At 31.5% G+C, this 17,715-nt stretch overlaps 1 protein-coding gene across 1 annotated transcript in view; it reads right to left on the bottom strand.

The window, feature by feature from the left end:
• The window catches only part of LOC113519001 (suppressor of lurcher protein 1-like), a 108,004-nt gene that overhangs the window by 15,303 nt on the left and 74,986 nt on the right, over positions 1–17,715 (bottom strand). Inside the window, exon 5 of the mRNA XM_031914657.2 lies at positions 487–716. Within this exon, the coding sequence (XP_031770517.1) occupies positions 487–716 (230 nt within the window). The remainder of the gene's footprint in view (positions 1–486; positions 717–17,715) is intronic.

Raw genomic sequence — 17,715 nt, 5'->3', positions numbered from 1 at the left:
ACTTCAGGATTCAATCAAGGGAATTTTCTTAGATAACAATGAAGATACATCGTAATTAACTGTGATATCATGTGTTCCATGTAACCGTTAATTAGGTATATCAATTTGTATGTCTGAGTCCCTTCTGTACGAGTATATAATCATCTGAAATTATTTAAGATTAGGTAATTCGTTTAATACTGATTTAGTAATGCCGATGATCTTTAAACTACTGGTTCTGTTCACTAGTATTATAAAAACGAAACTCAATTAGGTCAGCTTAAATCACGTCATAACTTTCTTTATTCTACCTCTCCAAACATGCCGTCTACTGTCACCCTCTGGTCTTATTTTACCCTCATTTTATTGATGATATTTATTATTCAACTACCCTGTGACTATACTTCATTGGGATAGCTAAATATATACGGGGTGAATAGACCTTCTGCACCAGAAATACCGTAATAATTTATTCGAAGTTTACTCAAATGTATGTTATGTACTTACGTCTATCTATAAACCTATAGGTCCCAACAAATCCTGTAGCATTAGTTGCCTTTGGTCCTGTGTGTAGCTCCAAAACTAGTAATGGTCCATGAGAGTACAAAGCTGGTGGAGCGTCCAGTCTACTGCCACAAAGAGCTCTGGTCCAAGCAGAGTACTCATTGACGCCAGGTGGTCCAGGACCATGCGTACCACCTTCGGAGTACACCTTCAGATAATCACCCCGAATACAACTGCAACAAAAACAACCTTTAAGCTTGAACATTGGGACTCTGGGCATCATGCAGAGTTATGGTTTCTGTTAAGATAAACGAGCGCAAACATATTTTTTATATCATGGATAGTTTACAAGTTTCCATAGCCACCTTCCGTCTTCATCATCAGACCATTTTCGATGCTTTCATAATGTTCGATGCTAACATAATAATATCACTAAAATTATATTGTATAAATATGACAAATTTCAACACAAGATTTATTATTAAAATTTGTTAATTAAATTTGATATACACATATATGTCAGCAAATTAAACAAAATATTTCAATAAATAATAAAATAACTAGGATTTTCGGAAAATAAAACCTGTTCAGTAAAATAAAAAAAATCGTAACGGAAAGACCTAATAAAAACAAGTTAAATAAAAGTTTAAAAAGAATTTATGACAATATAATAAGCTTAAGTCTTGCACGACTGAAAAGAGATTAATTAATGTGTGTGTTTGATAACAGTATTAATCAGTCTCACAGACTCACAGACAGATGGATCTAGGTGACTCTTTAAAAACTATTGTGGTTATTTACTAGAGAATTTGCCATGATATGCCTACTGTATCCTATACCTACGGTATCTGATTGCACTTCATTGTCATCGTTATATTACTCATTGATATCCTGCCGTTATATACCATAAAATTGTATTAAACATAGTTTAATATTTTCAACTGGTTTCAAAACAGAGTTTCTCAATTAGTCTATTTTTTCTCATAAATCCGATAATTATAAACCGATTGATAAAATTCTTTTTTTTTTATCCGGAAGGATAAACTTACAGATTAGTCCCTTAGAAATTTTATTAAAATCAGTTTCGCAGTTTAATTTTTAAATGAAAATAATTAAAGTGGATTTTTTTTGTGGAACATAATCATAAATTATGTTTCATTTAATAACAGTTATAGGTAAAAGTACATTAAATACATAAAACAATTGGAAAGTAATAAAATACTAATAATTATAAAATAATTATTAATAAAATAATAATTATGAATATACAATTGAATTAAAAAAAAAATTGTAGAATATTATAGAGTTTACAATCGCTAATTTCGAAATTTAATGTCTTTAACGTTCAAGAACTCATCGAAGTCAGGTTCTATATCTCACAGGCTTAGTTAGCTCAGTTTGATATCGTTACCAAGTTAGTTTTGGAAGTAGTGAATAAGCAATAAACTTTTGGTTAGATTGTAGCTATGTAATTATTGAAATGGATAACTGTAATCCTCGAGATATAAAAGGATAACTAGAAATATAAACTCCATTAGTAAAGTCAAATTGAATTTGTTGTCATATTCATAAATATGCGCAAACTCAATTTTAATAGAACATAATGAAAAACCAATAAATTTTTTGTTAATTTTATCACAGGAACACTTTAAATGAAATTAGCAATAGAAACATTTAATAAATTTATTTATTTTTGATTTGTACTAATATTATTATCATCATGTCAGTCATCTACTGTCTACTGCTGAACGTAGGCCTCCTCTATAATGGGGGATTTACCAGTAGTTGCTATCCTTGACTGGCGGATTGTCAACCGCAGTTAGGCTTTGGTGTTGTTTTAAGAGGAACGTTTTTGCTCAACCCTCGACCATTATGTTTCCTTAGTCGCCTCCTACAACGCCCGCGGGAAAGGATGGACTGGCCTGTACTATGCCGAGACCATAAGGCATAGAACTTCTATTTAATGTTAGTAGACTATCTTAAAATCGGGTCAACTAGCTGACTTGGCTGTGATCGAAATTCTCACCATAACATATATTGTAATAAATGAATTTATTATGGTTATGTTTGATGTTCAGTAATACTAAAGACAAATAATATTAAAGACAAACAATATTAATCTATTCTCAATTTGACCACAGACTTTAACGATAAACAAAAGAGTATTATATGCGTATGTGTGTCAAGTACATGGTAGTGTGTGTAATGTTTTTTTTTTTTGTTTTTATTAATTTTATGTATTTTTATGTATAACTATTTAAGAAATATATATTAGTACTCTAAACTACTTTTCTATATAAACTATAAGTGTGGCAAATTTCATACTCCTCAATCCGCACAATTTTCGTGAAAAGGTGTACAAAGATTTTGCTTCACGTATTTATGATTAAATTTATAGATACTATATGTCAAATTTTGTGACAATTAGTTGAACCGTTAATAATTCTACATTATGATGTCAGTTCATATTGTGCACTGTAGTTATTTGCATGTTAATACATGTAGATAAGTTCAAGTAAGTTCAATAAATAAATTAAAGTTTATTCTTAGCGGAACACGTCGCGAAGTTAGTTGAAAATTATGCTGTCATATCTATACGTTAGCTAGGTTTTAAAGTTACTTCGTGAAGCGTTTTAATTACTCAGACAATATTCTCTAAAATTTAGATTCTCTAAGAATAATATCATATTAGAAGGAGACTTTGTACAAAAGTCGTCTGTCCCATACATGTTTTTGCCGTTAATCAGCTGTGTTCCAATTTTAAAAATGAAATATAGCAGTGAAATTACAAGGTACAGAAGTATACCACTATTATTATATAAGCCATTAACTGTCCATTGCTAAACATAGGCCTTCCCTATAAAAAGAGTTTTGCCAGTAATTGCCATGTTTGGCAGGCAGATTGGCAACCGCAGTTATGTTTTGGTGATATTTTAAAGGGATGCTGCTGTCCATTCCTCGACCATTAAGTTTCTTTAGACGCCTTTTACGACACCGACGACAAAGTTAGAGCTAGCTTATTCTATGCCGGGACCATACGGCATTAATACTATCGTTCTTAAGAATAGAAACCTCAGAAGGAACTTTGGATATCAGCGTATTCCTGTGGTATCTATAGTGCTGTTCATACCTACAGATGATGATATGTGGTTTCCGCTTTTCATAAATCTAACGCACTCTAAGTATCATACAGAAGAATACAGTAAAATTGAATATCATATCAAAGTCAAATCACATAATATCATCAGAGATTAAGTATATATCAGATATGTATTATGGAAGGGTCAACCGTTAGATCACAAAAACGGAGATAGAGTTCCCATATCAGTTTTTGTGATCGTGAGTAATCTACTCGTGTAAATATAATGAGTTTATACTCTCTACAAATATGACCAATATTGATTTTGGTCAGATGTCTAGAGTCATGATAATCTGATTAGGTATACAACTTTTAGTGAAAAAAGAAAGAAATGAAAAATTTACTATGCCAATGGTCTAGTGAAAATAAACATTCGGTTTTACTGATAGCTATCGATTCGCTTAGATAAATGAAGAAGACGATGATGAAGGTTCATCACAAAGCAAAACATTACATATTCTATACATGATGAACTATTCATTTGTATTCATATTTTTGTTTTTTATTTTATCTCTTTCTAACTGCGTTTGCCGTTGACCGCCGATGGCCTTTACAGTTTCACCGAACGCGTATGCAGGGGCGAGTGCAGATCATCTCCTTCTTTTTAATCTGAGTTTCCCTGAAGAGAACATCTACATTTTTTTTAAACTGTGTTAAGTCGTTAATTTTTATATGACAACCATTGTGCTATTATATTATTCTATATTTTGTGCTGAGTATTTTTGTATTTTTGGGTTTTATATTTTTTTTTTTTACATTAAATCTGTCTGTACAGTATGATTACTGTAATCGTAATCATAGTATTTTCTACCATATACATACATATATAGTGCTGTTTATGTGTATAGGTAAATATTCCCAATTTTTTATAAAAAGGAGAAGTAAGGACTGTTCACTAGGGAATATTGGCCCCATTATTAGCAATATATCCTGTCAGGACTATCGCCACGCGGTTACCCCTAAAAACTATTGCGATTAATTCTTATAAATTCATTACAATGAATTGACTGGCCTGCTTCATCATATAAATAAAAACTTTCCATAAGATAGATCGTTTACTTGTTTGCCATTTGTGGTATACGAAACTCTTTACATATACTGGATTGTTCTTTTATCATTGACTTATGATTGTGACATTGCTTTTCTAACTTTCAATGTCTATCATCATACTAATGTATCTTTATTTTTAGTTGGAATAAACTAATTTTTCCCTATGGTCTATATCTATGGGGCCATCATAATATGCCTTTTATATTTTTATACTGAATTTTCTATTGTCTTATGTTTTACAATTCTGTCATTTATAGTTTTTATGTTTTCTGAGTGATAAAGACGTGTAAAAGAGAAATACAATATCTAGCATTTTATTATCAACCCGTTTCTCTCAATATCGTTGTGTATCACTATTTTAAGTCTTATAAAAAAAGATATTGATCTTAAAGAAACAATTTAAGTATTCATTAGGTTTCAAATAAATCTAGCTTAGTTCCGTAGATTGAGACAACGGTTGTCAAAGTTTTAAATAGCCCTTTAAACAGAACTGAGCAACACGAAAGAGCTCCTTCAATTAATTAACAACGAAACACCGCAGATGGAGAGGAAAATGTAAGGGATACAGATAAATTATATACATTTAATGGAAAACGATCCAGCATAAACTAGTAGTTGGATGGGAATACTATTGTCGGAAATTTATATCGCGTGTAGATTAAATTACTAAAGCTCCGACAGTTATAACGAGTTGACGATTTATATGTAATTGAAACGAGAACTGTTTTAGCTGTACTGAAAATTTAATTATACTTAGCGTGCTCAACGTTGTTTGTAGTAAATTATATTTGCAAAAAGTTATTGGTGTCAAATAATTTCAACGAAAACTTATATTGAGTGCAACTATTGAAGGTTTCAATATAACTTAATCTGACAAAGTGCATTCATTTACGTCCTTATTCATAATTCACCAGAGGGAGACTTTGTACAAAAGTCGATTGCTTGGGTACCTCTGTGCCATTCGTGTTTCAACCGTGAAGCAGTTGTGTTTGTTGTAGATATGGCGTGAATTTACTGGGTACAGAGGAATAACACCTGAGTTCTCAGGAATGGCAACGCATGAGGGGAATCATGGGCGAAACAGTATACTCTGTTATGTCCATGGTACTGCTCATGTTTATAGGCGATGGTTACCACTTTCCATCAGGTGGGCCGTCAGCTTGTTTGCCATTATAAGTTGCATATAAAAAAAAAACAAATCTACATTAACTGTCTTTAATATTTTTTTTTCATATTGGGAATTTAGTAGCTAAAATAGGTTTTTTTTTTCTTTTACAACACAGGGGGCAAACGAGCATGCGGCTCACCTGATGGTAAGTGACTACCGCCGCCCATGATCACCCACAAACCCAGCGGCATTGCAGGTGTGCTGCCGGCCTTTTAAAAAGGAATATACTGTTTTCTTGAAGGTTATGTTGTCGTATCGGTTCGGAAATACTGCTGCTGGAGGTTGATTCCAAAGAATGGTTGTGCGTGGAAGAAAGTGCCTTGAAAAACGCACGGTGGAAGACCGCCACTCGTCCAGATGATCGGGATGAAACTTTAGTTTGTGGCGGGTTGTACGGTGGTGAAAATCAGCAGCAGGTATCAGTCCGAACAATTCCTCAGAACACTCCCCATGATAAATTCGGTAGGAGATGCACAGGTTTATAAGAGGTTTGACATTTTTATTAATAAATCAGTTAGGATATTGTTTATCTGGGTAATAAATTTCATTCACATCTGTTCAATAATTTAAGCATTATTCATGAATATATAAAAATCTTTGCAAACACTTACATGTAAAATAAAACCTATTATTCACGAATTGCGATTTATTAATTCAGAATTTTGTGGAGCAATATTCTGAATTAATTCCAAGATCTATTTAACCGTTTACGGGTGACTGAGTAATGAACATTCAAACATCTTTATACATTTCCATTTTTCCACCATTATTAATATTATTAATAATGCGACTTATTAGTATTAAACTCTACAGACAAAATTTAATTATATACTTATAGATGCCACATATATTATTTACGGTTAGTGAAAATTCATAATGAAATTTTTAACTTACTCACTTAGTTTTATGGTAATATTAGTTTATCTTTCATTTACAAACCTCTTCATTTAAATGGGCCTACATATTTAGTTTACACACGAATAATAATTGATTATAAGTAACCTCCGTCCCAAGAATAAATAGTTCGGAAAAAATCGTGCTATATAAACAACTTTTGTGTTAACCAGAGTTGGGGAACAACATCAAATTAAGTACGATAGGTGGCATAGAACGCAATGCGGGCGGGCAAGTTGAAGTTAATTAGAAAACAACATAGGTACGTGACCGTAAAACAACATAAAAGTCATGTACAACATAACGTGTGCGGAGGGACGTTTAATCTCATAACATGACCGACGTAAATTAGTTTCTTTTTGTTGATTATTTCAATTTTAAAATTCATTTAGTGAAGTCAGAAACCCTTCATATAACCACATATTAATGAAGTTGGGGTGTGACGGATTAACATACTACTTTATCGTCTAATAGTCACGGGTCCGATTCTCGCACGAAACAGACATTTTGATTCATAAGTACACCTGTTTATATTGTCCTGGATATTTTCTGTCTACAATTTGTATGTATTATATTTAAAAAATAATATCGATGAAATTATATTACTGCATAAATATTTTAAACAAGACAAATACGACAAATTAAATAATTAAATACTGCTTCATAAAAAGCGACTTCGATCATGATAAAATTAATATTAACTGTATTAAAAATTATTATTTTAAAACAAATAAAACGCACTGATGAACGACGCGATATTTCGCAGAAAGTCACCAGCAGTAAAACGTCGGACAGAGCTGCGAGTTACGGGTAGTCGTAAATAAATTACAATCTAAAACAATATTCAAAATTAAGATTGAGAATTTCATAATGAAAAATGGCTATACTAAATAAGTTTTTTCTCAACAAATTAAAATGTTTCTATAAAAAAAAATCTGTTGGCATTGGACAACAGAAACTGGTACTATATAGCAGTTAAAGTATAATGACATGACAATGACAGACAAAAAATATAATGAGAAACTTTACGATTGGCTTTCTAAAAAATTTTTTTACTTACTTGCAAACTATTTCAGATAAAATTTTAAGAATAAGTTCGAAATTAAATATTTGCATGTCACGCAGTTGAATACAGAGATACTTTTTTTAACATTAAATACTTCCAATGTAATAACCTATATTGAAGCAAATAAAATAATTATTAATTATTTTTAAAAAAATATCAAAGCTATTACAGATTAATTTCTCTATTAATTCTAACAATTTACGTTATTGACGGTATCGTAATCAAATATAGGAGTAAGGAATTGATATGGATTTAGAAATTTACCAAATCCGTAATGAAATTACAGAAGACTAAATCAATTGTAGTATTTATTACAGAAACCCGAGATTAAATATATTTGTGTGGGTACTTCATACGTTATTCAGTGTATGGGTGACCTGCGAAAATTGATTCGGTTAAGTATTCACAGATACGACACAAATTTAGAATATATTTATTTTCACCCCCAAACCTTCGCATATTAAAATAGTAATTTACTGTAGATATGTTTCCATTATATAGTTATGTCTCGTTATGGTGGGATTTTTAAGAATTCTTAAATAGTAAAATTCCCAAATATCATCAATGAGTCAGAATATAATTTTCTTTCTTATTATAATGGAAATGTCCTTTACCATCCTATGAGCCATTTACATAATTAAACATTACAATATAGCATACAGCATAATCCTTACTAATATTATAAATTTTAAATTAGTTTAATTTTTTCTTGTTTGTTTGTTACCTTATAGCGCCTTAACACTTAAACCGATGACTATAAAATTTGGTATACACGTACTATTTGAGATGGAGAAGGATATATATAGACTACTTTTTATCCCAGTCAGTAAATATATCCAGATCACGTGGACGAAGTCGCGCGTGAAAGCTAGTACTAATACATAACCCAATAAAATGTAGGCTAGGTAATCCTCTTTCATTTTAAAGTCTAAATATTATTTACCGATAGTGTACAACAGTGTAACGTCGATGAGTTACTGAAGATAAATTTTCATTAAAGGTTTCCTTTTAATTTATTATTTTTTTTATTCAGTTCATTTAAGTTATAAAATTTACCAATTACCGATTTCTACTGAGAAGTAGCAATTGTTTTTTACTATGATTTAGTCCGAAGGGTGAAATATCCATTGCAACCTCTGAGATAAAAGACATAACACTTCAACCTACAGGAACGCCAACGCAGGGGTATAATGAGCGGTGCTGTATATACATTGATGCCCGTTGTTCATTTCTATAGATAGCGATGACTGCTTTCCATAAAATAAACCGTCGGCCTGTTTCGCACTCTCAATTTTAATGTAACTACTTTTCTGCGTAAATCATTTTAATAGCGGTTCAACTACTTCCATATAAAATGAATATGCGATAGTAAAATATTCAAATCCCACCCCAAAATACTCAAATCTAAGCGTATAATAAAAAGTCAAATTAACATATATCTTATACGCACACACATATTCGGTGCGCTCAAACTTTAGCACGCACACACATACTATTTTCCTGTGTTCTCTCTTCGTTTTCCTTCGTCATTTTTTTTTCTGTTGTATGTGTGCTGTTAGCACACACACCTACCCTTTGTTTTTTTCTCATGTCCACACAAACACATACACATATCCAAAAAATATTACATATTTAAATTAATCCTGTCCGCCATGCTACAACTGTTAAATTTCTTGCTTTGACTTCTACGAAACGGGCTTTGTCTAGTGTGGGGTCATACCTATATTATACCACAGACTGATTTTAAATAAATAAAGTTATTATCTGTTTTCCTCATGGAGTTTATCATTTAAAAAATCTTTGACCTCCAACAAAAGATTATGAGGATCTTAAATGTTCTTGCAAAGGAAAAATATTTGCGTGTCTTAACAATTTGTAGCGGTCCACTTTAGGGACTTTGGACATCCAATCACAGCTCTTAAGTTGTTACAGCAGTTGCTCGGCAAAGTGATAACATAAACTTGAGGGCAGTAAAGATACTTCAAACAAATAATTATTCTTTATGAGAGGAATTTTCTGAATACACCCACGGGTGAAGTGCGAGTCGTAATCTTGTGAGATGGTGATTGTCGGCTTATGAACACGAGTGTGACATATAGCCGTGTGGACTGAACAATCTTAATTGTATAATGTATGAATAAAATATATAAAAAAAAAATGAAAATAAAAATAAATTGAAGTAAGTAAGCTTCCTTAATTATACAATATTATTATACCTACTTGTACAAACAATTAGTTTGTTGAACTGAAGTCGTCTTAAAAAAGATTGCATTCAGCAATAAGACCTTACTATGCTTTCACATTTGTATTGTTATATTTATTAATTGTCTTGCTTATTTTCCATACTGTATAATGCAAATAGAGTATACACATTCATTTATTTATAATAATATTAATTATAATATTTTAAGCGAAAACATCATACGTCAACCTTACAATTCCATATAAGGAACTCTTTCATTATTAATAGGTAGGTATTTTTGTACTACTATCTTTTTTTATACTGTAACTAAAGACTGCAGTATAGGATTCTTCAACACGGACGTATTAAGATATTTTTTTTTTATGCAACTTAGAATGGCAAACAAGTTTATTCCGTGGTGTTACAGACGTCCATAGGCTACAGCGACTGTTTACCATCAAACGAACTAAATGCTTGTTTGCCACCTTTATGGTATAAAAAAATCATCTCAAACTTAGATTCTGGAAAAACGAATAGATAGTGGAAGTAATGAGTAAATGAACAACGTTATACAGTAATTATTTGTCAGAAACAATTTAGGCCAAAAACCGCAGCAGTAACATATAAATTCCCCTACATATTTGAACAATAAATACTCCTACCATATTTAAACTAAATCCTGTTCAGGTTATAACTTTTCAATAAATATTGTAAATGTGTTTCAATGTTTATTATTCAATGACGCATAAACGATTGAAAGGATTTTGCATAATGACCATTTATTCTAAACTAGTTTTTACCTGCCACTCCACTCAGGTGACCTGGATTTGTTCACTAACCAAGATAAAATATAGCCTATAACCTTCTTTTATTTTATACCACTGAAGTGGCAAACAAGCATACGGCCCACCTGATGGTAAGCGATTACCGTAGCCTATGAACGCCTGCATTACCAGAGGTATTACGCGCGCGTTACCTACCCTGAAGAATCCTCTTTACCCCCCTTTTGTAGAACTCCCTGCTGTAGTCTCTTGGAAAAACCTCGGCAGGGAGTTCATTCCATAACCTGAGTGTTCGTGGGAGAAAACATCTCTGAGACCATGTTGTACTCGACCATTTAGGCTGTAGAATATTGTATAGCAAATTTCATAGTGATAGTATAGACTAAGAGTTAATATACCTTTTATCCTAATTCATACAGGAAAAGCCGCGTATTATAAGTATAGTTAGTTAATAATATTACTTTCTTAAAATGTTTATCAACAGCCAGAAAAAAAGAGGAAAAACATTGTGTGGGATGTATTTCGTAATTTATATCGGAATTCAAACAAATACCGCTGGAATCATGTCAGAACAATATTAAGAATTTGTTATTACTTCCAGTGGAAATCTTCCATTTTGTCTATTTATGGATTACAACTCTGTGAAAATAATTCATTATTGACAAATAATATTTCCAAAAGGATTATATTAATTTTCAGATTCTTTCATGATTGTTTCGTAAAACTACCAATATAAAAAAAGAAACTTCTTGATACTTCATCAAGAATCTTGTTAATTATATTTAATTTTATTCATTTTTTATACTGGTAGTTTATGGGGTCTCATAAGAAATTACTATTCATGTATGCTTGTGGGTCTGTAGTCTAGACTACTGGCATTGATTATCAAACCTCCTGTATTCCCAATTCACCTCTAACAGATAGCGTATAATAAATATTTAGATAAAGACATACCTACTCCTACACAATTGGACGTCGCATCTTAGATCCAAGAGCTTCATAAACACAGTCTAGTAACTTTCATTACATTATGATTTATTTTCTTACCATACTTTGTCTCGACATAGCGTCCTTATCTTACGTATAATGGTTAGCCAACGTACATATCTCTGTGTCCCGAGAATTAACGAGTTGCGTTGATGCGTTTTCCAGAAAGGAGCACAAGGCAACATCGTCGTCTAACTTAATTAATGAGTCCTATAAGCTATTTCTGAGTCGTAATATTTGTAAAGGCACGCTCCCAACAATCTTAATATCGACAAAGAATTGGCAAGGGGAACAATTTTCGGTATGCGCTCTCGTATGTGTATTATCTTTACTTCCAGAAATAATACGGCTGTTTTCATTTGTCACATTTGTTTGTTCCTTTCTTTTCGAAATACGTAGCTACTTATTTCTATAATTATTGTTACATTAATTTTAAGTGCATTTGTAGTTTTATGTTTATAATTCTACCTACACATTACAGCTGTATGTCATTCGGTTAACCAAAATAAACAGAAAGCTAAATGTTCCGATTCAAAGGAAATTCTTCAGCTTCTTCCATATTCATCAATCTTACATGTCTATACAGAAAAATACTTTTCGATGTTCCGAGTAAATTATTCTCAAGGGGATATACACAGAGTAATATTGTTATTCTGACCTTATTTTTACATCAAGGATTAAAAACAAATCCTGTTATTTATTTACTTATTTATTTAGTAATGTCAACAATACAAATACTTACAATGACATTATAACTACATTAAATACTAAATCTAGTATTTGCATCAATTATAGACACAACATTCAAATAATACGTTTCCACAAAAATGAGGTTATAAAAAAAATAAATCATTATTATCTTTACTGATATTATGAACTAGCGACGCGCCCCGGCTTTGCACGGGTGCAATATTTATTTGCGTAACTTTTATACAGTTTACTGCATTTTAGTAAAACTGATATTTTGACATGTGTGAAAGTATTGCACTAACATTCTTTAAGATTATAAATGAACGGCCTATTTAGCATATTTGTGCGTGTATATATATATTGTAGTTTTTCTCTTTCATCAACAACTCAGCGCCCAGCTTACTCGCACGGCCAGCGGCAGCGATAACGCAACAATTTTACCGGCTTATTGTTTTCATTTCGCATTTTTACCTGGCCAATTGTTGTACTATACTATATATATTATACTATAACTTCTCCAGTTCTGATACAATTTGAATATTAATTTTTAAATGAAAATGTCTATCCTTATATTGATTTTATACCAAATTAGACGAAATTAAAATTGAGCTGTGACAGAAATGTGTAATAATTTCATGATATTCATAGAAACAAATAAATTTTTCTTTTTTTTTTTTAATTTGCTACGATGAATGAACGAAAAAGTTCTGTTATATTTAGATCATTAATTTTTTCCTAACTATAGATAAAAAGGTATTATCGTAACAGTTATTCTATGATCCAACCCTAAATAGAATTAAGCATGACAATGTATGTTAACGATTTACTCAGATATTCCCAGATTCAACCTTATAAATTTTTATGAGTTGTTATAGTAAACCGAAATACCACTAGAACTTTTGTTACTTTGAATAAAACAACTAAATACCTTACAAAGGATTTGTGTGTTCTTAAAGAGCAATAAATACACAAACGTTCCCAACTTTCAACGCAGAAACAATTCCAGTGCGAAAATTCTAGCCAATACAAAACACAGACATCGTAGCAACACTGGGACAATAAAAATAGTGGAATCCCGAAATCCCGCGAACAATACCAGAATCCATGACTATAATTTGTCGAAACGAGTTTGCAGCGACACCTACCTATTGGGAAAAGCGAGCTATTTTTAACCTAAAAAAATGGATGCTCTCTGCTTCCTACTTATGAACTTGCTACTTTTTTCCCCCGACTCGTTCGTGTGAAATTAGTTCTTTGTTTATAATGATCTTTTCCGTAGTAACCTTACTCATTGTTAGAGGTTGATTTAAAAATAGAATTTAGAGTAGGAATATCAATAACAAATTTTATAATCATCTATTTAGTTCAAACTCAAGTAAGTAAACAAGCGTCCTACAATTTAAGATTGTATTGTGCAATAAAGTAACACAAATAAAAATAATTACTTTAATATATAATAGTATTATAAATGTAAGTGTAATTAATATACAATAACATATTGTTCTAAAAATATCAAATATCAAATTAAATATACGACTATATCCATAGTAATAGTAAATACCTTTTTTAAAGGTAAACAATTGTGAGAGTACTATTGACGAGTTGTCTACACAGAGGTAGTGTAACAACGACATACAACAATATCGCTATTTGTTAGTTGATTAGAATTATTTTGTTTAATTCCGCTACCATTAGTATGATACTAATAACTAAACAGTGATGTGAACTTCCGCAAAATAACTCACTAAATCAGTAAAATAATATTATTATAATTATAAATAGGAAAACTTGTATAGATGATAAATTGTTTGTTACTCAATCATATTATAACGATTCAATGGATTTAATTCTAATTTATTATCCAAGATTAATTCATAAAATACCTATATCGTAATTCACAGGAGTAAAACAGTGGGTTACAGTCATTTAAATAATAAATATTAATTATTCAAACAACTACAGCCCAAAACTGTCAAAACTTACGACTTTTTTTAGTTCAGAGAAACATTTTTTTTTATTGTTATAAGCACCCGTTTATAAGAAAATGTAATATATTTTACGGATAATTCATCAATAAATCTCACGTTTCGATCCCCCAATCAATTCATTACAACCCTTTCAAAGTTCTGCTCGTTCGTCCTGTCAATTTTTTCCCAAAAGTTTAATAACTCTAGAGGGTTTCGTAACTCTGAAGAATATAATATAGCTGCTGACCAAACCTTTGTCGGTACAGTTAGGAACGCTCTGCCTTTTCGTTTTTAACAGACAAGATAAAAGGCGACCGCTATCTGTTCGATGCTATTAACTGTAGCTTGTAAGAGTGAACGCGGTACGAGTCTTCAGTGAGTGATTTATTTCTTTCAAGTATATATATACATATATATACCTGCAATTTTGTCCCAAATTCCTTTATCTAATTCTGTGGATATTCAGGACATTACTGGGTCGAAAATTTTATACATTCCTTAAAAACATCGGCACGACCAGTATGGATATTACAGATTATAAATTGTACTCTATTCGCCGACAGTTGAATAGTTTTTTTTTTTTTTTTTTTTATATAAATTTTATTAATACAAAACAATTTACTTAATGAGAGACGGCGTTGCCAAACTTTCAAATTTGGCTGACATGAAAAACTTTTTGTTTTTTTTTATGCATCTTGGAATGGCAAACGAGCTGACGGCCCACCTGATGATAAGATATATATATCGCCTATAGACATAAGCTATACTACTATAACGTAAATGAATAATAAAATAAATAAATGAATAATATACTTTAAGAATACATCCAGATGAAGTCGAAACAATTGGTGAAAACGACAAACCATAGTAAATTCATAATATTTACCGTTTTTTTTTTTAATGGATGATAATGGAATGGTAACCCCACCCGCGCTATCGGTATACACCGCCAGGGCACCAGTGAAGGATGATAGGTGAGGATGAAGTAGGTGAGTTAGCCCATCGTGACAAATTGAACAAGAATTGTTCACGATGGTTTCCAGGGGGAGCCACGTGGAGGTTGACCTAATAAGGCATATTGCTAGCAATGGGGCTGTCAAACTCTATTGCTAACAATCCTTTTCCCCCCTAATATTTACCGTTATACTCGTATACATATACACACCTCACGATTAGTATTCAGTGGGTATTTACGAAATTGACATTAGTAATTATCGGAGTTTAATTTCGTAGATAACATGAATGCCGTTTCCGTATTGAGTAGCTATCTAAACTGGAAGTTGGAACATTACTATCTATCACGTCTGTCGCTACATTCACCTTAACACACAAAATTACTTAAGCACCAGTAAGTACAGATATTTGGAACTACTATGACAGTTTACGGTGTAAATGTTTTAGTAAATTCTCTAGTAGGTAATTTACTATTTTAAAGTAGGTATAAATGTAAGGATTATTTATTTAAATAACTTTGTTTACAAAGAAAATAATGCTATAAGTACTATTTTCTAATAGCCAACTTTTGGTATTTTAGTACATAGGATTTTAAAATGAATTAATATATTCTTCATTCCGTGTGGTCCTGACATAGAATAGGCCACCCCTTCCCTTCCTGTTGGTGTCGTAAAAGGCGACTAGAGGAACTTAATGCTAGAGGGATGGACAGCAGCGGTTGCAAACCCGCATGCCAAGTGTGACAACTACTGGCAAAACTTCTATTATGATGAAAGGTTATCTTCAGAAATGAACAGTATGTACATAATGATATTCTTATTTATTTCCTATACTAATATAGTAAAACTGATTGTTATTGTTGGCATTTATTAAATAATTCATTATCCTTGAACAAGTTAAAGTATATATTTAAAATATCCCAAGAAACGTCCTGTATAAATGCTTTTTTTATTTCTCTGAAAATATTAATCAAGCTATTACGTAAATTAAAAAAAAAAAGAAACGAATAGATCTAACCGTTTTCAAGCGATACGCTTACAATCAAACGGAAATTAATTTTTATTTATGTACACAAAAAAAAACCTTGTGTACTTTATAAAATGTCAATTTCTTGATAAATTGTTAGAATAAGTGAAATGAATTTTTTTCCGTGGAATTTCGCGAAGTTATCTATCAAGCCTTGTGGAAATCGTCTAAATTAATTAAAAACTTCTTTTTAATTCCTAAAAATTTACATAGACTGAATGGGCGAAGTAAAGGATTTTGTTGACAATTTGAGTAGTATCTACTTTCTTTGACTTAATCATTTGAGTCGCTTTTAATGAATTAACAACATAGAAATACGAACCTTTTATTCTAGAGGAATTATAACAATTTGTTTTAAAAAAATTCAACTTAACTAATTTTAGGAATCTTTTAAATTAAAAAAGTGGATTAACAAAGAGTTTTAAGTAAGAATAGTAGCTTTTGTCTTTCTCGTCTATCTTACAAGTAATACGATATATTATCGTAATTTACAAACGAATTACAATAATTTAAAAAGTTTCCGTAAATATAGTATAATTATTCTTCAATATGATGTATCATATTTACTATAATTATATCAGCCAACTGCCCACTGTTGTACATAGGCCTTTCCCATAAAGGAAGTTTTGCCAGGCCGGTTGGCAACTACAATTAGGCTTTGGTAGTGTTTTAAGAAGGCAACCTATGATCTTATGAACCTATGAACCATCAAATGAGCTTTTAACTGTCCACTGTTGAACATAAGCCTCCCTCAGGGGGGTTTTGTTAGTAGTTGCCACACATTGCAAGCGGATTGGCAACCATAGTTTTGTTTTGAAGATGTTTTAAGAGAGACGCTTCTGCCCATCTCTCGTCTTCTCTTAGTCGCCTCTTACGACACCCACGGGAAAGGAAAGGGTGGCCCATTCTATGCCGGGACTACATGGCATGCATTATATATTTTTTTATAATTCTAGCAAGTATGTTTTATTTATTTTGACAACATTAATTAAAATTAATACCTCTAATTAATGATGACGAATACCAAAAAGAGATCTACAATGTTCCATCCTACACATTGAAAACTCAAGCCCGACCGCAAAGGACCTTTTAAAGAAAATTCCGGGAATCTGTGACAAGAACGCTTAGCTACACAATCAGGCATTTTAATGAGGTGTTAATACTTATTTAAAAAATATATTTTTATACTTGAGTACAATACAGAATACATTCAGAAATCTAAATACAGAAAAAATAGATATCATTAGTATCCTTTACAACCCTTTATTTATATATATATGGGGAAAAGGGATTGTTAGTAATGGAGACTATAAATCCCATTGCTAGC

This window comes from Galleria mellonella, unplaced genomic scaffold (assembly GCF_026898425.1).
Source record: "Galleria mellonella isolate WM207_F2 unplaced genomic scaffold, CSIRO_AGI_GalMel_v1 utg44, whole genome shotgun sequence".
NCBI classification, from domain to species: Eukaryota; Metazoa; Arthropoda; class Insecta; order Lepidoptera; family Pyralidae; genus Galleria; species Galleria mellonella.
The sequence above is the reverse complement of the archived record's forward strand: the minus strand, read 5'-3'. Positions and strand labels throughout refer to the sequence as shown.